Source organism: Erythrolamprus reginae, chromosome 1, assembly GCF_031021105.1.
Source record: "Erythrolamprus reginae isolate rEryReg1 chromosome 1, rEryReg1.hap1, whole genome shotgun sequence".
Lineage (NCBI taxonomy): Eukaryota > Metazoa > Chordata > Lepidosauria > Squamata > Dipsadidae > Erythrolamprus > Erythrolamprus reginae.
In genome coordinates, this window is record NC_091950.1 from 142,361,446 (window position 1) to 142,384,041 (window position 22,596).

A 22,596-nucleotide genomic window follows, 5' to 3' on the forward strand; every position below is an offset into this window, starting at 1 on the left:
TTCTCCATTTTTTCAATGGAAAATCAAGAAGAATCAGAATTTTATGAGGTTTGGCAAAAGGTATACATCTGGTGGGATACAAAGAAACAGAGATAACCTTATTTTTATACTATTTTAAATATATTTCTATCTAGTAGTTATATTGTATTAGACAGTGATTATTTACAATATAAAGATAAACTCCTTCTTTCTTCTTCTACCATTTTTCTTTTCTTTTCTTCATAGTTCATTTTAAGTTATAATTTTAAAATTTCTATATATTTTTAAATGTTTTAGATGTGTTTCTACTTATTATCTTATCATTGATATATCTAAGTATTTTATAAACAATGATAGAGTTAGGGGTTTTTCTCTCTCTTTTTTACTTATTACAAATATAATGATGACTTCTACTTTGAGAGGAGCGAATGTTGCTCCACTAAATGTTATATGTAATGTATGTTTTGTCTGTCTTTGCAATTTAATAAAAAATATATTTTAAAAAGAAAGAAAGAAAAGGACTTCTCCTCCTTTTCCATTCCCCCTTACCAATCAGCTCCTTGTTACGGGAATCCACTGCCAGGTTGCGTAGGGCTCCGGATGCTGCTTTCACCACGCGCTCGCTGTCGTGGGTCAGATGGTCCGCAACGGAGGAGAGACCTTTCTCCTGGCGCAGGGCAGAGCGGACGTATCTCCCATACTGTAAGGAAGAACAGCAACACTCAGCTCAGAATATGAGCTACAATAAATGCAACTAGTTGCTGACATCATTCAAACTGCTTTCCAGACTTATTTATTTTATTTATTTATTTATTAGATTTGTATGCCGTCCCTCTCCGTAGACTCGGGGCGGCTAACAACAGACTTGTCCAGAATTCGGTCACAGATTCCAATTCCTACTAACTCAAGCCAGCACAACCTTTGATCATCTGTCTAGAAATTAAGGCAGCTGTTACCCAGAATATGCGGGTATTGTATGAGAAGGCTGTTCTCAAACATTCAGTGTTTGAGATGTAAACATTCCAACATTACATCTACATCAATCAACTGATAGTCTTCTTAAAAAGTGAGATTAATTCTATCCAGAAATTAATAAAATACTACCACTGAATAGATTTTTTTCCCCCAGAAGTTTTTGCCACAATGCTGACTTCATTCTTCTTTACAGAATAATGACTATTCTTCATTATTCTGTATTAGAAACTCATCATTACCCAAGGCCAGAATCCACACATGCAACATCTTTAGTCTCTCATTGGAAGAGATCTGAATGGGTAAGTTTCTGCAGCTGTGAAAATAGCAGGGTTAATTTCTAACTTCTTCCAGGCTGCTCCTCGTAAAATTGGATCAGCTAACCAAGAGAACAAAATTGTGAGTGTGTGTGTGTGTGTGTGTGTGTGTGTGTGTGTGCAGTCCAAATTTGGGAAAGGGGGTTAACCACAAGAATGCTCATTGGATATTCTGCAAGTCAGAATCTTTAATCTACAGACTATCTTACAAGTCAACATGCCATTGCAGGCATCCCACTAACTTGGAGACCTATGCAAGACAGAGACATACACTCAGAATGCCACATCAGATAACCTTTTATACTTAAAAAGATATGGTACACAAAATAAAAAACAAAATATGTGGGGGGGGGAGACAATTGGCTCGTTTCTGTGTTCCTTCTTAATCTGTCCATAGTTGCCTTATCTTATATACAGAGAAGGAATTCTGGTTCTATTGATTCCTTAAGCAGAAGGCTTTCAAGTTGGGCTTTAAATTTTAACCAGTTTCCCACAATGCTCAAGGATTTTAGAGAAACTACAAACACAATTGTTAGACTAGGTTTTAGCCTCCTTCTGCCTGACAATTTTTTGCATTAAGTGGTGAGAAACTGACTATTAACTATTTTAATATTAACTATTGTCAAATCTTTAATTCCATTGAGAGGGTCTCAGCAGTTAAGAGTATAATTCTTAATTGCAGAATCAGCCAGATGTTCAGAGGGGGTTTGGCATTTTTTTTCTACCTGTTGAGTTCTTATCAAGGATCTGGGAGAGACAAATCTGGACTTTTGATGGTACTACAGATATTGTCGCAGGTTGTTGTTGTTATTACAGTTGACCATACAGTCAGCCAGATGTTTAGACTGGACCTGGCATTTTTGTCTACCTATTGAGTCCTTCTCAAACAGATAGACAAATGTTGTTTGATGGTATTAACAGTATCATTGTAGGATGTAAACGTCTCCAAGTAAAGCTGCCTTCTGCAATTCACTGATGTTGATTTTTGTCAATGCTGAGTGTTTTCAAGTGATGCTCCAAATACAGTGATCCCTCGAGTTTCGCGATCTCAATCTTCGCGAAACGCTATATCGCGATTTTTAAAAAAATATTAATTAAAAAAAACCACTTCCGGGTTTGGCTTCGGGAGTCAGCTGGGAAGCGGCGCGGCTGTTTTAAAAGGTCTCAGCCGGCCTGGGGGGCTTCCCAGCACCCCCCTGAACCCCCAACCCGGGTTCGGGGGGGTGCTGGGAAGCCCCCCAGGCCGGCTGCGACCTTTTAAAACAGCCGCGCCGCTTCCCAGCTGAGTCCTGAAGCCAAACGCCAAAGGCGAACTTCCGCGTTTGGCTTCAGGACTCAGCTGGGAAGCGGAGCAGCTGTTTTAAAAGGTCGCAGCCGGCCTGGGGGGCTTCCCAGCACCCCCCCCCCGAACCCCCAACCTGGGTCTTCCCGGCCGCCCACGCAAAGGGGAAACCCCGGCTCCTCGCTGATGCCCGCCGCTCGCCCGCCCGCCAGCAAGAGGGGGAAGACCTAGGGAAGGTTCCTTCAGCCGCCCAGCAGCTGATCTGCTCGGTAGCGCAGCAGCAGGGAGGAGCCGAATCGGGGTTTCCCCTTTGCGTGGGCGGCGGGGAACGCAAACTCCACCATCTACGCATGTGTGGCCATAGAAAAAAGGGCGCGCATGCGCAGATGGTGTTTTTACTTCCGCAACCCTACATCGCGAAAAATCGATTATCGCGAGGGGTCTTGGAACGGAACCCTCGCGATAATAGAGGGATCACTGTAGTTTGGAATTACATCTGAAGTGCCTATTATTACTGGTATTTTCTTTTTCTTTTATAGTCCATCTATTTTTCTTTGCAGGTCTTTATATTTTAGGATTTTTCTCCAGTTCTTTCTCTTAATACAATCTACCTCCTATTTTCTACCATTACTACTTATTTGTTACTACTGTACTACATATTTGCACTTTCGTAATACAGAAATATTTGTAGTGCATCACCTTTGTATTGTTTTGTTATAACAAGCAGAATCTTAAGTACTTCTAGACGTTTATTCAGAAAGGAAAGGAACAATGGTGACAATAGAAAACCTTTATAGCATTGTTGGTGGAAGATTGCTTTAACTTTTGCTTTGTTGTTTTAGGAATGGCGCCACATCGATAGAAAGGTACAAAATGTGGCTCCAAACACTGGGGGGGGGGGGGTGTTTAAAAAACTGAAAGGCAATTTTATTGAAACCAGTCAACCTGAATTTTAAAATTCTTGTAATGTTTACACTACAAGATCAAGGCAACATGCAGGACAAAAATAAATATAAAGCTGGCTTAGTCACTGTTGCACACAATGATTAAATCATGCCTGTTTCTGACTTTCATAGATCAGACAACTTGATTGATTTTACTGTCTACCAGCATCCATTGCTCAATTTCATACTCTTGGAATGCATGCTCGTGTTTCATCTTACAGGCAGTCCTCAGCTTACAACAATTGGGACCAGAAATTCCATCCCTAGGCTGTTTGGTCAATTGTTAAGTGAATCATAAGGTTGTTAAGTGAATCCGGCTTCCTCTATCGACTTCTGCTTGTTGGAAGCCAGTTGGGAAGATGGCAAATGGCAACCCCATGACCCTGGCATGTTGCAACTTTTGAAATATATGCCCTAATTGCCCAAACTATGACCACGTAACCATAGAGACTCTGCAAGGGCCGTTAAGTGTGAAGGCTGGTTGTTAAATAAACAGTTCTAAGTCAAGGGCTACCTATAAAAATATAAAGCTGGGATGCATCACATCAACTATTACTCTTACATATATTGGACTAAGATGTGTGTTTCTGACTTTGGTAAATCAGACACTTGGATTGATTGCACTTAGCATCTATAAACACAGCATTTATGGGTTTAGTTTAATGAGACTTTTGGAAAACATAGCCTGCTTGCAGTTTTTTTGGCTCATATACTGTAGTTTTGTGTCCTTCCCAAACTTCTAACTAATCCATACGTCTGTGATGAAAAAGCAGCTTCAACATAAGAGGAAGTAGCAAACAAGCTATGGCTATTTTGAAAGTCTACAAAGCTTGAGGGTTGGTTGTCATTAATCTCTACAGTTGCTTGTCTGTCTCTGGCTTGATGTGATTTACGACTTAGCTCTTTAAGCTAGGAGACCACAGTCTGATAGATAGATAGATAGATAGATAGATAGATAGATAGATAGATAGATAGATAGATAGATAGATAGATAGATAGATAGATAGATAGATGTAGGTAGGTAGATAATAGATAGGTAGGTAGGTAGGTAGGTAGGTAGGTAGGTAGATAGATAGATAGATAGATAGATAGATAGATAGATAGATAGATAGATAGATAGATAGATAGATAGAAGATAGATAGAGGTAGGTAGGTAGGTAGGTAGGTAGGTAGGTAGATAGATAGATAGATAAATAGATAGATAGATAGATGATAGATAGATAGAAGATAGATAGATGATAGATAGATAGATAGATAGATGATAGATAGATAGATAGATAGATAGATAGATAGATATGTATCGCATGTTTTTGCTGAATTTTTAAAATTAAGGGAGACTAGGATAGCACATACATTTGCTATCTTAATGCAATACTTTGCTCAGAGTTACTAATTTTAAGGGGAAACTACAGCATTGCTTCTCTTTTATGTGGTTACTCACCGTCCAACGACCAGCACACAGATTCTGGAGAGCTCCTGCTGAGGCTTCTATGATAGCTGGGGTTTTGCTCTCCTTTAACAATGAAATATAAATGCGGACAATTTCTGGCTGGAAGAGGAGTTCATAGCCTAATAGAGGAAAGAAAACCAATTACACACAAATCCGGTCAAACTGTATGCCTCCCATATCTTCTTTGGAGGCATCTATTAAGAGAACTTTCTTAATAATGGCAAATTCCAACCAGCCCTTCCAAAGGTGTCTGGTATCAATACTTGCTCTTTCAAAGTTAGAAAAAGAAAGTGTGTGTGTGTGTGTGTGAGAGAGAGAGAGAGAGAGAGAGTGTGTGTGTGTCTTCTTCCTAGCCTATTAACTGGTTTCTGCAACTTTTCATGTGTTTGTACTTTGTTTCTGTTAATGATGTGGGGAGTTCTGCTGAGAGGCAGCAGAGAATTCTTTTAAATGAATGAAGACACAGAGAAAGGAGGATTCTGATCAATGGGACCCAATTCAGGTGGATGCTTTTAAGTACTTAGTCCACTTCCATTCTCCAGCAGAGAGTATGAAATCACTACAACCATTTCTCCAGGTTCCCATGTTTACACATCGCTGTGGAAATCAACATCAAATTGTTCCTCGGGATCTCTAGTTTGTGCTGCAAACACAATGTACATATAACTGTACATATAACTGTGCATATGTACATATAACTGTACACACACATTTGTCTTCAGGCTGCTGCAAGACTGGTGCTAGCTGATAGTTAGTCTCACTAAGTAGGTTTGTGTACAACCTTCGCTCAGCCCTGCTACTTTTGGGGCAGTTCAGATTGGGACTGCAACTTGCCCCTCCGCATTCCAACTCTTTGGAGACTTTGCAGATCTCTCAGCTGCAACCTGTTGCTGGCAGGTGACGGGCAGGGACTGCTTTTGGACAGTTAAGAGAGAACACTTGTTTTCATCTATTCCTCCTGCTTTGATATCCCTCTTTAAAGCCACTGTTCCTCTAGAGCTCAGTATTAAAACTAAAGGGAAGCAGATTCCTCAGTCAGTACGGTAGACAGGAAGACGCTCTAAGCCCCGTCTTCTAACCTGAAGAGGTAGAGTTCACCCTTTCCTATTAAGGGCCATTTCCTGTGACTAAGAATATTTGTGCTCTGTTTTATTTCCAGATTTGGCAATGGTTACAGAAATGAAGCCACTGCCTTTTCAACTGCTTTGGTCATCCTACAATTGGGTAATTTCCTGACACACCTATGAGTCACACCTTTGTTAGATTTGAGGTGGTTTATTAAGGTTGGAGGGAAAGAAAAAGTATTTTCATTCAAGCCTCCAATAAAACATTTCTCAGCATGTACTGTATATGACTTACCACTTTTGGTTTCCTAAAGCCAAACAATGTAAGGACAAATGCACTCAACAAAAGCCATACAGGAAAACAGTTAAAAGAAGAACAATCAGTTCTCCTAAGGAAAGGAGGAAGTCAAAGAAAAAAATATTCTAGAAATATAAGGAGCTGTATCACAGCATAATTTCCAGATAGGCTTGAGTTAAAAGAGTCCCCAGACAATGTTGCTATAAGTGCTACAGCATGCATTTTTGAGATAGGAGTTTGGGCAAGGCTGATCTAACTCAATGCTGCCTATTTTGAATGGCAATAGTTCACCAGATCTTGGACAAAGAGCTTTTGTCACCAACTGGTGCCTTATCTTAGGAAGGATCAAATTTGGGACCTTGTGCAAACAAAGCGTGTTTGCTTTCCTGGAGCTACTGTTCTTCCAAAAGCAAAGGAAGCCATACCTTTTGCAGGGGTTTGTCTTTTGGGGAAGTCAACTACATCAGCAGACGGGTCCTCTGCCTGCTTTTTACCTTGAAAAGAAAAAGAATAAAAACCCAAATATAACAAAAAGAAATCCTAAGTTATAGACACCCCCGCCAGACACAAGAAATATAGTTCCAAACTTTGATTTCTTTTGCTTAAGGAAAAATGCACAAAGAAAGGAGAGATTCACACCTACTAAACTATAATTAGGATGAGGGGGGGGAGAGAGAGATTCGCCTTCACAGGCTAATGAACTGACTATTTCTGCACCATCTGTTACAACTTGTCAGTAACTCTCCCCCAAAACTGTCTCTTGATCACACACATTTAGCTGGAGATGCCAAGAGTGCATTTGAAACTCCATGCATACCAAGCATCCGAATATGGTCCTTTTCCTTTTAATTTAAATTTTCATGTTCAAATATGCTCTTAAAACTAGCAGTTTATTATGCTGGGTAAAATCAGAGCCTCCAGGCATGTGGACGTCCATCTTTCAGGAGTCTCATTGATGACCAAGCTGGCTAGGAAACTCTAGGAACTGAAGTCCACATTATCAGGGGGCAGGCTGTAGTAAGCCACCGTGAGCCATCTGTTTCTTAGCAACATTTATTTATCTATTCGACTTCTATGCCGCCCAATCCCAAAGGACTCAGGGCGGCTATCAATTTTATTTCCCCAAACTTCTGAAGTTATTAATGTTCTATTTAAATCTCTTCACCTACCCAAACATATATAATAAACATACATATATACACCAACATACATATAATACATATGTGTTGTGGTTAGCTCTGGCCCAGCTCCTGCCCCAAGGAATGTGCAGGTGGATGTGGGGTAGACATCCACATGCAGCAGGCCTGTTTTGCTCCCGATGGAATCTGCCGACGAAGCCTCCTCTGACCAAGGAAGCGTGAGTGACAGGGAGGAGGGGAGTTTGGCAGACAGCCCAGGAGGAGATCAATTATCTGTATCATCCTTGGATTCTGAACAAGAATTAATGACACATCCACGCATGCGGAGAGTGATGCATAGGAGACAACAACTGAAGGATTATTACAAGAGAAAATGAGGCCACCTGTGGTTGGGTAGGGCTGCTGTAATTAGTGCTACAGATAAAAGTGCAACTTGGTGTTTTAGCCTCATGGCAGTTTATTTGATTCATTGTTTCATCAAGATCGTGGTTTTTGTGCTGTTCAAGATTGTGTGTAGACTCTTCTGGACTTTAGAATTGGACTCAATTTCCCAGTTATTGGGTGAGCAATTGGATTGCATTTAACCTGTGCCTTGTGTGTACCAGAAAATCCCTTTGACATTTAAAAAGGGAGCTGTTTCTGTTTTTCTGTTTATAAAAACTTTTGGGGTTTCCTTTTATCATGTGGTGTGTGTCTGCCTGGACTAATTACCCTGTAATTACAGGCTGCAGAACACATGTGTATATTATATAATATACATATATACACACCAAGAGAATATGAAATTCAAACAAGTTTTGAAAAGGTAATTACATCAGCAATAAAAGCGAACAAAAGATGCATGAAACCAGCCAACATTTTGCAAACCGTAGTTAAGTGATGGCTAATCTTTTTGTCACTGTGTGCCAAAAGCATGCATGCGCACCCATAATGCATTATATGCACAACCCACCTCCACACACACATAACCCCCTGCGTGCACCTTGCCCCTCCATTCATGCGCGTGCAATCCCTCGGCATGACTCTCTCCCACACGCATCTGCACATGACCTCTACACATGCGCCCTGGACCCGGTGCATGCGCAGCAGAGACCCCAAAACCAGCTGGCCGGTGGGAGGAATGTGTGTATGCTCGGTGGAGTTGAGCTGGGGAATAGTGAAGAAGGTCTCTGCGTGCCACCTGCGGCACATGTGCCATAGGTTCACCATCACGGCTATAGTTTATAACTTGGCATGCAATTGCCATTTGTGGCTTATTAAACAAATTATAGCGAAGCATGATGTGCAGATCCAAATTTACTTCTTTCATATTAACTTACAGTCAAAATGAGAATCGATGTGCTCTCCCATTTAGGACTAGATGCTACCACACTCCAATTCAGAAAATGAATTCTCTACTTTCTCATATTTATTTGGCTTCGAATCATGCTAGCATGCCAAGTTACTGCATCTATCCAAAGGCATCTAAAATTTACTGAGAGTAGTAGATTCTTGGAACAAACTTCCAGCAGACGTGGTTGCTAAATCCTGAATTTAAACTGAATTTAAACATGCCTGGGATAAACATATATACATCCTAAGATAAAATATAGGAAATAGTATAAGGGCAGACTAGATGATCATGACATCTTTTTCTGCCATCAGTCTTCTATGTTTCTATGTTTCTATCATTTTACTCAATTTACTAAAATTGAGAAAAATGAAATTGACTAAACTAGATGGCACTCTTCCAGTTAGCCTTAAAATTTGTTCAAAATCCATATTTGTTTAAGTTAACTTTAAATTTATCTTTAAGGATTGGGAAGGTTGCAAAGGCTGCAATAGCAGAAACACAGTATCATTGAGAAATGGCCACGTAATACAAATAACCATAATTTTCAGAGTATCCAAAGTATAAGACGCACTAACTTTTTTGGGGGGAAGAAAACAAGAAAAAAAAATCTGCTTCTACCTCTGTCTCCCAGCAATTTGCCTCCTTGCAGCAAACAGCCTATTTCAGTTTCAGTTTCAAGAAGCTTGATTAGCACAAGCATAAGTCCTTAGAGAGGGGAGGCATATAGAAACATAGAAACATAGAAGTCTGACGGCAGAAAAAGACCTCCTGGTCCATCTAGTCTGCCCTTATACTATTTTCTGTATTTTATGTTAGGATGGATATGTATATAAATCTAATAAATAAATAAGGGGCGGTGGAATCTGCCAGTGCCTCCTTGCAGCCTAAAACAGCTGATAGTCAGAAGCTGATCCAACAGACAATCGCCTGCTTGTGCTAATCAGGCTGTGCTGAAGCTGAAACTAGAACAGGCTGTTTGCTGCAAGGAGGTAAATTGCTGGGAGGCAGAGGCCAAAGAGTGGGAAGGGGGGCTACATTCGGTATATAAGATTATTTAGATTATTTTTTTTATTTTTAGATTTGTTACATTGTTTACTTTGTTGTTGTTAGCCGCCCCGAGTCTTCGGAGAGGGGCGGCATACAAATCTAATAAATAAAAATAAATAAAAAAAATAAAAAAAATATAAGACACACCCACGTTTTCACCCTCTTCGTGGGTGGGTGGGAGTGTGTTCTATACTCTGGAAAATACAGCAATCTACTTATAAAGTGGTTCTTGAGTAGTTTTTGTGGGCCCTGTTCTCTCCTGTAAAGCAGAGGCTCCACAGGTTAACCATTATGCAGCTGGAGAATATACTCAAGCAGCCAGGTACTGTATATTCTGTTATTGTCATCAATGTTTATTTCCAAGCCTATTTCCGGATACCTCGATTTAGTATCTTAATTGAGAAGTGGCTTTCATGTTGATGTCACTTGACTCATCATTATCCTACTTTTTTTTGGGGGGGGGGTGTCTGATGGCTCTCCCCAGGCACAGCGCAAGCGAAAGAACAGAAAGAGTGCATCCTCTCACCATGAGACTAGCAAGGAGTCTCACAACATTCAACACCGCCCTTGCTTATGCTTCTGATGGGGTTCAATCACACTAATGAGACCAGGAGGCAAAGCTGTGTATCACACAAACAGGCATGCCCCAAAAAAAAAAATTCAAAAAGCCCAACTCACCTCTAGCGAACCACTCATCTTTTTGGCGCAGAGAAGGACAGGGAGGAAGGGAGGCAAGAGAGAAGAGATGCCAGCAGGACCACAGCCATTTGGGGGAAGGGGGAAATATAAAGCAAAGAGAAGGGGAAATAGGCCACAAATTAATTGAAGAACCATCCATCACCTGAGCTGAATTACCAAACAAAAAATGCTACTTGTTACAGTGAGATAAAGAATAGGACAGCCAGAAAAGGACCCCAAGATGCTTCTACGGAAAGCAATAGCTTGTCTTGTGAAGCCAAGGATTAGAAGCACTTAAAAGCCAACATCCTCTTCCCTGCTAGTTCTACCCTCCCTTTTCTCCGGCTACTTAGCAGAGGAGCAGGTACAGTAAGACCTCACCTATCGCTGGTGTTACGTTCCAGACCCGGCCGCTATAGGTGAAATCCGCGATGGGGAATTTATCGACTGATAGTACTTATTTAAGTATTTATATTGTAATTGTTTGGTAAGTTTTCATTGTTTTAAGTGTTTATAAACCCTTCCCACACAGTATTTATTTTAGATACAGTATTTAAATACAGTATTTACAATTTTAGATATATATTTTTTGAAAAACCTGCCGATCGAGTTCCGCGGGCTGTTTAAATCTGCCGATCGACTTCCTCAGAAACCCGCAAACCAGCGAAGATCCGCGAATGATTTTTCTCATTAACATTTCTTGAAAACCCGCGATGAAGTGAAGCCGCAGTAGGTGAAGCGCGATATAGCGAGGGACTACTGTACTCGAAAGTCACATACCTTTGCCTTTTTTGGCACCAAAGCAACTGGCTGCATGGGGGCCAGTGTTGTTGGCAGCATTGGTGGGGGCTTCCTGATAGCGCTCCGCGTGTGGGATTTCACGATGTACCTGATAGGACAGGTTCCTCAGTAGGCAGACACAGTTCTCCACAAGCTGGGGGGAGAGAGTTTCTCACGTGAGACAGGAAAAACCACAGGAGCGCCAACGCTTCATAGCATAACCAGAACATTTCAGTCTTCATTTATTTAACAGGGATTTTACCCACTTCTTCTTTTTAGCTGTTAACTAGGTAGAATGCCCTCTGGGCAGAAAGCTAAAATTAAACGTTCTTAGGAAGAGATACAAAACTGGGTTATTGAAGGCTGTGGGAGTGTTGATACGTTCCCTGCTTAAAAGAACACTGTGAAAGGTACAGATCTAGATACTGAGTCGGAAGAAAGCCATAGACTGAAAGGGAGAGGTGGCAACTCTTATCAGAAGAGAGAATGTCCTAACAAGAAAGACCAGGCTCATTTGGTCCTTCTGTGCTATTTTCACTCAGGTTTAAGATTTATTTATTAATTTATTATTTATTTATTAGATTTGTATGCCGCCCCTCTCCGTAGACTCGGGGCAGCTAACAACAATAATGAAACAATATGTAACAAATCTAATATTTAAATTAATTTAAAAGACCCTTATTTAAGAAACCAAACATACATACAAACATACCATGCATAAATTTTATAGGCCTAGGGGGAAGGGAATATCTCAGTTCCCCCATGCCTGACGACAGAGGTGGGTTTTAAGAAGCTTACGAAAGGCGAGGAGGGTGGGGGCAATTCTGATCTCTGGGGGGAGTTGGTTCCAGAGGGTCGGGGCCGCCACAGAGAAGGCTCTTCCCCTGGGTCCCGCCAAACGACATTGTTTAGTCGACAGGACCCGGAGAAGGCCAACTCTGTGGGACCTAACTGGTCGCTGGGATTCGTGCGGCAGAAGGCGGTCCCGGAGATATTCTGGATTAAGGATGGCATAGTCAGATTCACTGGAATAGCAATTCTTTCAAGAAATTTAGATCAGGGGTCTCCAACCTTGGCAACTTTAAGACTTGTGGGCTTCAACTCTCAGAATTCTGGCAATTGAAGTCCACAAGTCTTAAAGTTGCCAAAGTTGGAGACCCCTGGTTTAGATTATGTTATTGTTATTTTAATATATTTAAAGCCACCCTTCAAAAAACTGTTTTCTCAGGCGGGTTTTCTCAATCTCCTGAATTCCTAATCACAAGCCATGAGATTGGACTATACAGTTATTGTTCTTTTGACTTTAAAACACTAATATTTGAACTATAACCAGCTTGATTGCTGTGCTCCATAGTAACTCATTGCTACAAATGGAGGATGGTCTTATTAAGCTGCCCATCCCTGAGGTGTCCTAGGAAGTGGCAGGAGGAACAGGTATTATGCCCTGGTTTTGCACATAAACGTTCTGGGATCGAAAATGGGGAAAAAAGATGTGCTTAGGGGAAATGATACTCTAACTTTTGTTTCTAAATCACTCGTCCAAAGATCTTACTGGTTTTGATTTTATATCTTTGGGTGGAAGCCTGTGCTGTTTAAAATCCAAACAGGATGTTCTAATTTTGAGAATATGGGAAAACCAGATGGCCCGTGAAACAACATTGTACCTCCTAAAGAAAGGCAGTGAATACCAAGCTAGCCTCAGAATTGAATAACAAATTGGACTAGAACAGTGTTTCCCAACCGTGGCAACTTGAAGATGCTTGGACTTCAGCTCCCAGAATTCCCCAGCCAGCAAATGCTGGTTGGGGAATTCTGGGAGTTGAAGTCCAGATATCTTCAAGTTGCCAAGGTTGGGAAACACTGGACTAGAAGACCTTGGAGGTCTTTAGTCCAATCCTCTGCTCAGGCAGGAAACCCTATACCATTTCAGACAAATGGTTGTCCAATCTCTTCTTTAAAACTGTGGAGCATTCACAACTTCTGGAGGTAAGTTGTTCCACTGATTAATTGTTTTAACAGTCAGGAAATTTCCTTAGTTCCAGTTTGCTTCTCTCCTTGATTAGTTTCCATCCATTACTTCTTGTCCTGCCTTCAGGTGCTTTGGAGAATAGCCTGACTCCTTCTTCTTTGTGGCAGTTCCCCAAATATTAGAAAACTGCTATCATGTCACCCCAATCCTTTTCATTAAACTAGACATACCCAGTTCTTGCAACCATTCTATTTGTTTTAGCTTCCAGTTCTCCTAATCATCTTTGCTGCTCTTCTCTGCCTAAAGCCTCAACTCTTTCTAAAGCCTCAACATCTTTTTTTACCTTGTGGCGACCAAAACTGGATGCAGTATTCCAAGGGTGGTTTTACCAAAGCATGAAATGAAATATTAAATTTAAATATTTCTCTTCAATCCCCATAAAATGAAACTTCAGAGCTCTCTAACTACAGTGTTCCCTCGATTTTCGTGGGGGATACATTCCGAGACCGCCCGCGAAAGTCGAATTTCCGCGAAGTAGAGATGCGGAAGTAAATACACCATTTTTGGCTATGGACAGTATCACAAGCCATCCCTTAACATTTTAAACCCCTAAATTACCATTTCCCATTCCCTTAAGAACCATTTACTCACCATTATTACTGGTACTCACCATTGAATAAGACACTTAGTGATCCTGATATTTATAAACATAATTATTTATTAACAATATTTTTTTTGTTGTTATTTATTTGCAAAAATTATTAGTTTGGCGATAACATGTGACATCATCGGGCGGGAAAAACCGTGGTATAGGGGAAAAAACGTGATTTTTTAATTAATTTTTTTTTTAAACCGTGGTATAGGCTATCCGCGAAGTTCGAACCCGCGAAAATCGAGGGAACGCTGTATATGTAATTTTTTTTCTACTCAGAAAATGGTTAATCCAAATGGAACTCACGGAACATGTGGTGAAGGGAAAGTTCGATTTCATATATTCCACTAAAAACAAGCTGGGGGGGGGGGAGTTTTGTGTGCTTCCCCTCCTCTTTACCTTGCTGTCTAAATCTTTCTGGCCAATTTCTGCTTGGACAATGTATAAAAGTGCATCCACAAGCCCATCGCACTCCCGCAGCTTTCGACGGGCTTCACTCCTCTCTGAGCTGATGTTCCTATAAAACCAAGAAGGATGGAGATACCAGCAGGTTATGGCTTTGAAAATATATCAGCTTTAAGCCAATTTAAACCAACTTCTACTCTCAAGGTGTTGTGGCTACGTTCACACAATGCAATTACAGCATTATTGGTCCAACCCTGCTGTGCTTGATTTGGCAAAGCGTGCCAAGCATTCAAAATTCTGCGTTACAAATCACCAGTTTCACACTGGGTGGCAAGCCAAACAAATCACACTGCAGCTTATCACAATCTGTGAAATCTAATCCACGTGGGAGTTTGGGTGGAGAATTTCAAGGTCCTAGGGTGAACTTCTAAATTCAGCAACAGGCGGATGCTTCTGTCTTCCGCAATTTTTAACAGACCCTCTATCAGACCTTGAGATTTCATCCGGCAATGCTGCCAGCCTCGGAATGACAAAACAAAGTTCAGAGACATGCCATCTGTTTCAATGTTGATTTTGCCAATTTTGCTTACATTCATTTATTTATAAAATTTATTGGCTGCCCATCTTTACCACAGGGTAATTCTATTTTGATTTTAAAAAAATTCTACTGAAACCATTAGCAGCTCTGTATTGCTAATTCCAAAAAGCCCTTCTCTTATTCCCAGTTTTGATTATGTGGACAGCCCTGTCATTTGCTGTCCAGGGTCATAAAGCCAACGCAAGGTTACTGCATTATCGGGCTATCTAGGAAGCACCAACTCACTTAAGATCCTCTTTTGTGGCCAAAACAGTGGTACCTCTACCTAAAAGTGCCTCTACTTATGAACTTTTCTAGATAAGAACCAGGTGTTCAAGATTTTTTTGCCTCTTCTCAAGAACCATTTTCCACTTACAAACCCAAAACTGTAACTGGAAAAGGCAGGGAGAAGCCTCGGTGGGGCCTCTCTAGGAATCTCCTGGGAGGAAACAGGGCCAGAAAAGGCGGGTAGAAGCCTCGGTGGGGCCTCTCTAGGAATCTCCTGGGAGGAAAGAGGGCCAGAAAAGGCTGAGAGAAGCCTCTGTGGGGCCTCTGTAGGAATCTCCTGGGAGGAAACAGGGCCAGAAAAGGCTGGGAGAAGCCTCCGTGGGGCCTCTCTAGGAATCTCCTGGGAGGAAACAGGGCCAGAAAAGGCTGGGAGAAGCCTCCGTGGGGCCTCTCTAGGAATCTCCTGGGAAGAAACAGGGCCAGAAAAGGCCGGGAGAAGCCTCCATGGGGCCTCTCTAGGAATCTCCTGGGAGGAAACAGGGCTCCACCCTCCCTCTGGTTTCCCCAATCACAAGCATTATTTGCTTTTACATTGATTCCTATGGGAAAAATTGCTTCTTCTTACAAACTTTTCTACTTAAGAACCTGGTCACGGAAAGAATTAAGTTCGTAAGTAGAGGTACCACTGTATATGGTATCTGTTTGGCAACTGGACTATTCCATGAAACAACACCTGGCATCAAATGGCCTTTCCCCAAGAGGCAAATCCTCACAAATTCCAGCATCACGGGTTGACTTTTTTGCCGTTTAGAAGCTGCTCTTCAGAGAACTGCCAAGAGTCCTTGTAATAACAGCATAGATCCAGCTCACCTAAGGCAGCCAATGGTGTTGGTGAGCACGGATTCCCACTCTATATGGCGGGGCTTGGAGTCTTCGCTGGGCTCTCGCTCCCACCCAGAGCGTGGGATGATCACCTCATCTGTGAGGGCATGTAAGGCATTATCCACAATGGCCATTTTTATTGAGTCGTGAGAGGATAGGTTCCAGAGTGTCCCTGTGGTGGAGAATATATATAATGTTACTCAAAGACATATCTGTGTGCTAGAAAGGCCCCTACACCTCTAGCCATTCTCTGTGGACAACGCCAGCAATGGTTACCTGTAATGACTTCAGTGAGGTCCATGTCACGTGCCTTTCGGAGCAGGCGCACCAAAGCAGGGACGCCATCGCAATTCTTGATGGCCACCTTGTTGTCCTGGTCTCTGCCGTAGGAGATGTTCTTGAGGGCCCCACACGCCCCATAGTGCACCTCTTTCTTGGGGTGGTCCAGGAGCCCGACGAGGACAGGGATGCCCTTTAGCTTGCGCACATCTGTTTTCACCTTGTCGTTTCGGTAGCACAAGTGTTGCAGGTAGGCTGCAGCGTTGGACTTGACGGCATCCAAGCGGAACCCCAGCATAGCTATCACCTCGGGGAGATCGGGCTGGCGCCAATTGGCTGGGGGTGGGCCTCCTTTTCGCAGGCTGTCCAAACTGGCTAGGCTGCCTCTATCGTGCTGTGCCATTGGGGACCAGTAATACTGGTCTCTAGCCATGTCATCCACAAGCATGTCTTCGTAACTCCTGCAAAGAGAAAAGAAAGTAAGCGGCCAGGTAAGCCATCTTTGATCGAGGCCACAGAGAAGAGCTCTGTACTAACCTACCAACTCTCTCATGAGGACATCCTTTGCGGTCGGAATTAGAAAAGACTCACTTCCCTGGAAAGCCTCAGACACCACCATCTCATCACTAGAAATCAACAGCATTGGATCCAAAGATGCTTTGGATCTGATGTGGGCACATATGTATAACGTTGGTAGCTTCTTAAAGCAGGAGTCTCCAACCTTGGCAATTTTAAGACTGGTGGACTTCAACTCCCAGAGTTCGAAGTCCACCAGTCTTAAAGTTACCAAGGTTGGAGACCCCTGCCTTAAAGTCCACCAGTCTTAAAGTTGCCAAGGTTGGAGACCCCTGCCTTAAAGTCCACCAGTCTTAAAGTTGCCACGGTTGGAGACCCCTGCCTTAAAGTCCACCAGTCTTAAAGTTGCCAAGGTTGGAGACCCCTGCCTTAAAGTCCACCAGTCTTAAAGTTGCCACGGTTGGAGACCCCTGCCTTAAAGTCCACCAGTCTTAAAGTTGCCAAGGTTGGAGACCCCTGCCTTAAAGTCCACCAGTCTTAAAGTTGCCAAGGTTGGAGACCCCTGCCTTAAAGTCCACCAGTCTTAAAGTTGCCAAGGTTGGAGACCCCTGCCTTAAAGTCCACCAGTCTTAAAGTTGCCAAGGTTGGAGACCCCTGCCTTAAAGGACTCCTGCGTCTTCCATAACAGTCACAGGGCCTCAGGGAAAGGAAGGAAGTGCAGAATGAAATAAACAAGATGTTAAACATTAAGTGGATAATTACAAAAGAAATAGCGGTATTAGTTAAACAAAAGAGAACTGGGAGATTTTAAAGAAATTAAAACTGCAGCACTGGAAAGCGCTCAAGCAGTAGTGGAATTGGGTTGGAAAGAGGCTAAAAAATGGACATTACAGAATTGGTACTGGTACATGGTGGATCACATTCACTTTGAAATTATGGAAATAAGATTAAACAACTTTAATGAAAACAAACTGGAGAAACTGATGGAACGATGGGACAAGGTGAGGGATTATATGTTAAGTAAAATTTGCGACAAAAAGGTGAAAAATAAACTCAAATCACTCTTTGAATTGTAAATAAATGCAAATCAGAGCTGAGGAAATAACAGAATATATACTCGTAAATAATGCTTTGCGACTATGAGCCCTTAGAAAAGAGTGTGGTTCCTTTAGGGCAGGGGTAGGCAAAGTTGGCTCTTCTATGACTTGTGGACTTCAACTCCCAGAATTCCTGAGCCAATCATGCTAACTCAGGAATTCTGGAAGTTGAAGTCCACATGTCATAGAAGAGCCAACTTTGCCTACCCCTGGTTTAGGGGACGGCTGTCAAATGCAATGAGGATGATATCCACCCACTAGACGAGTGATGGCGAACCTTTTTGGTTCAAAAGGGGGTGTGCACGCACATGCTAGCACGCGTACACAGGCCCACACTCATTCCCTCCCCTCCACACAGGCCTCACTGAAGCCTGGGACAGTGAAAAAATGGCCCAACTGGAACTTTGAAAAGATGGGCTTCCGGTTTGCCCATTGTGCTGTTTTTCGCACTCCTGAGGCTTCCCTAAAGCCTACGCAGGGCGAAACGGCCTTCCCGAAGGCCGAAAATCAGCTGACCAGGGCGCTCCTGGGCACTGAAGCTGACATAGGGCAACGGCTCGCATGCCCCCCGATATGGCTCCGCACCCCACCTGTGGCACGCATGCCATAGGTTCTCCTTCACTGAACTTTTGGATCTGAAAAGTGCACACCTCTACCCATTACTAATACCGCTAACCTATTATCTCAGGGACCGCCTTCTGCTGCACGAATCCCAGCGAACAGTTAGGTCGCTGGGTCTTCTCCGGGTCCCGTCAACTAAACAATGTCGCTTGGCAGGACCCTGGGAAGAGCCTTCTCTGTGGCAGCCCCGGCCCTCTGGAACCAACTCCCCCCAGATTAGAATTGCCCCCACCCTCCTTGCCTTTCGTAAGCTTCTTAAAACCCACCTCTGCCGCCAGGCATGGGGGAACTGAGATACTCTTTCCCCCTAGGTCTTTACAATTTTATGCACTGTATGTCTGTATGTATGTTTGGTTTTATAATAAGGGTTTTTAACTGTTTTAATATTGGATTGTTATATGCTGTTTTTATTACTGTTGTTAGCTGCCCCGAGTTTACAGAGAGGGGTGGCATACAAATCCAATAAATAAATAAATTATGCCCTGATAGTGTCAGCAGCGTCTCTCATGCTTGGTTCATGAGGCAGCAAAGGAATCCAGCATGGCCTTCTTTCCCAATCCTGACAGAAGACAGGAGCACAGGCAGGTTCCCTTCAACCTGCCTCATTGCCCCATCAAAGGCAGAGGGAGCCGGCCTAGAAGTTAGCTTGAATGTATAGGTAGGCCCAGCCGGGCCTAGGGGAGGGGCGGGGGAATTAAAAGTGAACCGAATTAGAAGCTGTCAAGAGTTTTCCTTCTGAGCAAACGCCTGTTCTAATTTGACCACTAGAGGGCAAGTAGATGTCATCTATGCCTAACCACAGGCCCTTTCTACATCATCCGGCCTATTCACCATTGCCCCAATTAGACCAAAGCTGTTCACAAAGCCTTCTTGTCAAGCCTGGCCTCCCGACACGGCAATGCTTTCTTTGTTGCGCAATCAGGTCAGGTAGGTGAAGTTAGATGACATTGATTCAAGGACGTTTCTGGATCTTTACGTGACACAATCGAAGTGTAAATAATAACGTACCCGGAACATTTTAGAGGCACGCCAGCAGACTTTACTTAAACGCTTTGAAAATGATTAAGCGACTCTCGCTTAAAGTGTCACACCTAGTAGACTGCATGTCTCATTATTTAATATAAGGGGAATCAGACAGGGCAACGACGACAGTAAGAGGACAGCTGTGCCTTCAGGACAACACAACTCAGTGTGTACTTAGTAATTTTCTTCTTTATCACATCAAATTTAGCTTCTGTAGTGTAATTTACAGAAATCTTCTGCAGGCTGTAGTATTTAAGGCTTTGTTCAGCCTGCCTTAGAGAATGATTGCAAAGAAAGAAAGGAGGGAGGGAGGGAGGGAGGAAGGAAAGAAAGAAAGAAGGAAAGAAAGAAGGAAGGAAAGAAGGAAAGAAAGAAAGAAAGAAAGAAAGAAAGAAAGAAAGAAAGAAAGAAACCAGGAAATGCCATCAAAATAATGCAGAAATTAGGGTGAGGGGGGAAAGGAAATGGCAAAATGAGGTCATTTTTATTAAAGAGCTTCAGGAAAAGAGAAAGTTCCTTCCATTGTAATGATGGAACAATGATGGAATGTCAATAGATACTTCAGCAGCTTCTTCGGGGAATTCCCCTAAGCCAGGGGGCAGGCAAAGTTGGCTCTTCTATGACTTGTGGACTTCAACTCCCAGAATTCCTGAGCCAATCATGCTAGCTCAGGAATTCTGGGACCTGAAGTCCATCTGTCATAGAAGAGCCAACTTTGCCTACCCCTGCCCTAAGCAATTTTAGGTACATGTATCCAAAGCAGGCCTTCTCATTTAAGCCAAAGAAGTCAAGATTCTACCCAAAGCTCAATTCAGCAGGTTATGCAAAAAAAAAGTTTAAACAGTTGATACCAGTAGGACTCATTACAAAAGGAAACGGGATGGGACTTTTGCCAGTGCCGTTTTAACTTTTGAACAGTCACAAAACAGACGACTGTAAGTCGAAGACTAGTGTAAAAAAAACCCCACAATTTTAAATATACTCTAGAGGTTTTTAATTTCTTCAAGGACTGTTGGAAACAAAGCTACGCCTGGCAGAGCTGTTAAAGATCTTGGCCTTTGGAGAAAGAATTATATCTCTCAGCTCAAGTTGCATTCCCTCCTTCTCCAGTTTGTGAGCCATGAAAAGTCAGTCCAACCTCCGTCTCTGCTCAAACACAGAAGCTGATCAGTGTACATAGCAGCACTCCGTCCCTGGTGCCTTATCGCCATCTGATTATACTCGACATTCTTTGCAAAATGAGCTAGGAGCTGCTACTATGTGAGTATGTATGAAGAAAGCTGGGCTGCTATATTAGAACAAAAGACTGACCAAACTAACAAAATAAACGTTTATCTGCCCTGAATGCAAGAGTTATCTAACATTTTACCCAAGTGACAAAAGGCCATATCAGGACTATATCATTTCATGTTTTGGTTCCCGCAGCAATTCCTCAGCTTAGCACCTGTTATCTCTGACACGCAGGGGCAGTACCAAGGAAATGTAGCTAAATCCGCCTTCACTTGCCAACTGCCTCAAATTCAGAATTCATAAACGCTGGATTGGGCTGGGAGGTGGCGTGCCTTTTTTTTATTTTATTTTTTAAAAACACAGGTTGCTCTTAGACATCCTTTCAACTCAAGACGAGAGCTGTGTGTTATGCCAGTTGTCTAGAAGAAGGCTGGGAAATCCCTGATCAAACAAAGCAACCTATTTAGCCAGTAGCAGCTGCAACACGCAACTGAATTTTAAAATACCTGCCAATATTTTCTCCCCCAAGTCCTGGATAATGAAAACGCTGCAGTCTTGAAACAGTGAAATATCTACCTCCCACCTAAGGTTGCAAGTGAATCACACCTTCGAGTTAGTTTCCCCATGATAATAAGTCTTTTTATAAAACCCTCTTGTTCTTCTTTCAGCATTAACCGCTTTGCTAAAACAACAGTGGCTAGAACTCTGTTTTAACATGGATATATTTATTTATTTAAGTGAATATAGTTCACTAGAAATATTACACACTTTTTATAACACACTTTTAATAAACTTTTATTAGTTTATTGAAGTTAGAAATTATAAGGAGCTCTTACGTAAGTGGCCTTTCACTGTTTTTGATTTCTTAAAGAATATCCAAATATTTTTTTAATACTACTTAAGTTATAAGATTGAAATGAACATCATTTAAAATATTATGAAATGATAGCTAAGGTAAAAGTCCTCCCGCACATGCGTGCTACTTGTTTCCGTCTCTAGGGGCAGTAATCATCTCTATTTCTAAGTTGAAGAAATACTGTCCAAATACATCTCTATGGTCATGTGGCCGACATGACTCAATGCCGAAAGGCCCATGGAGTGCTGTTAATTTTCCATTAAAGTCATCTCTATTTTTCTACTTGCATTTTTATGTGCTTTCAAACTGCTAGGTTGGCAGAAGCTGGGATGAGTACCGGGAGCTCACCCTATTACGGGATTCGAACTGCTGAACTGGTGACCTTTCTGATCAACAAGCTCAGCGCTTTAGCCACTCCGTCCCCTTTATAAAATGATAGCCTACCACAAACGTGTGATAAACCACAATACATAACTGCCTATGCCAAAGCCATACGTCTTAAAAACACAGAAGTACTGTAATACCAAAGCTGTCTACACCAGTGTTTCCCAACCTTGGCAACTTGAAGAGATCTGGACTTCAACTCCCAGAATTCCCCAGCCAGCATTCGCTGGCTGGGGAATTCTGGGAGTTGAAGTCCAGATCTCTTCAAGATGCCAAGGTTGGGAAACACTGGCCTACGCCAATGGCTTATTACACTGCAAGTTTTCTTCAGCAATTTTCAGAAAAGTTACTCTTTCTTTGGTAAGACATCCCACTATATTTAGGGGAAACACAAGAGGATTCCAGCAGGGTGATGTCATGTGAAGGTTTTTTTTGTAAAACCTGAGTAAGCCAAGGCAACTCAACAATAAATTGTCTGGAATCAGTTTGCCTCTTGATCTTTGGTTGAAAAATGTCCAAGATAAAGTACTTTGTCATAAGATAAGCTAAAGAAAATAAATAACTTTGTTCTACCCCGCTAATTTTTCTTGACAG

At 42.3% G+C, this 22,596-nt stretch overlaps 1 protein-coding gene across 13 annotated transcripts in view; it reads right to left on the reverse strand.

Moving 5' to 3' along the window:
• CTNND1 (catenin delta 1) overlaps window positions 1-22,596 on the reverse strand; it is a 100,441-nt gene that overhangs the window by 16,859 nt on the left and 60,986 nt on the right. For 7 of the 13 annotated variants that reach the window (XM_070727213.1, XM_070727186.1, XM_070727178.1 and 4 more), the window contains 8 exons: window positions 16,273-16,736; window positions 15,985-16,168; window positions 14,304-14,421; window positions 11,284-11,437; window positions 10,504-10,521; window positions 6,732-6,800; window positions 4,936-5,063; window positions 529-679 (listed from right to left, as the gene is read on the reverse strand). In XM_070727213.1, the coding sequence (XP_070583314.1) occupies window positions 529-679; window positions 4,936-5,063; window positions 6,732-6,800; window positions 10,504-10,521; window positions 11,284-11,437; window positions 14,304-14,421; window positions 15,985-16,168; window positions 16,273-16,736 (1,286 nt within the window). The remainder of the gene's footprint in view (window positions 1-528; window positions 680-4,935; window positions 5,064-6,731; window positions 6,801-10,503; window positions 10,522-11,283; window positions 11,438-14,303; window positions 14,422-15,984; window positions 16,169-16,272; window positions 16,737-22,596) is intronic. The other 6 variants (XM_070727203.1, XM_070727195.1, XM_070727222.1 and 3 more) reach the window with 1 other exon arrangement.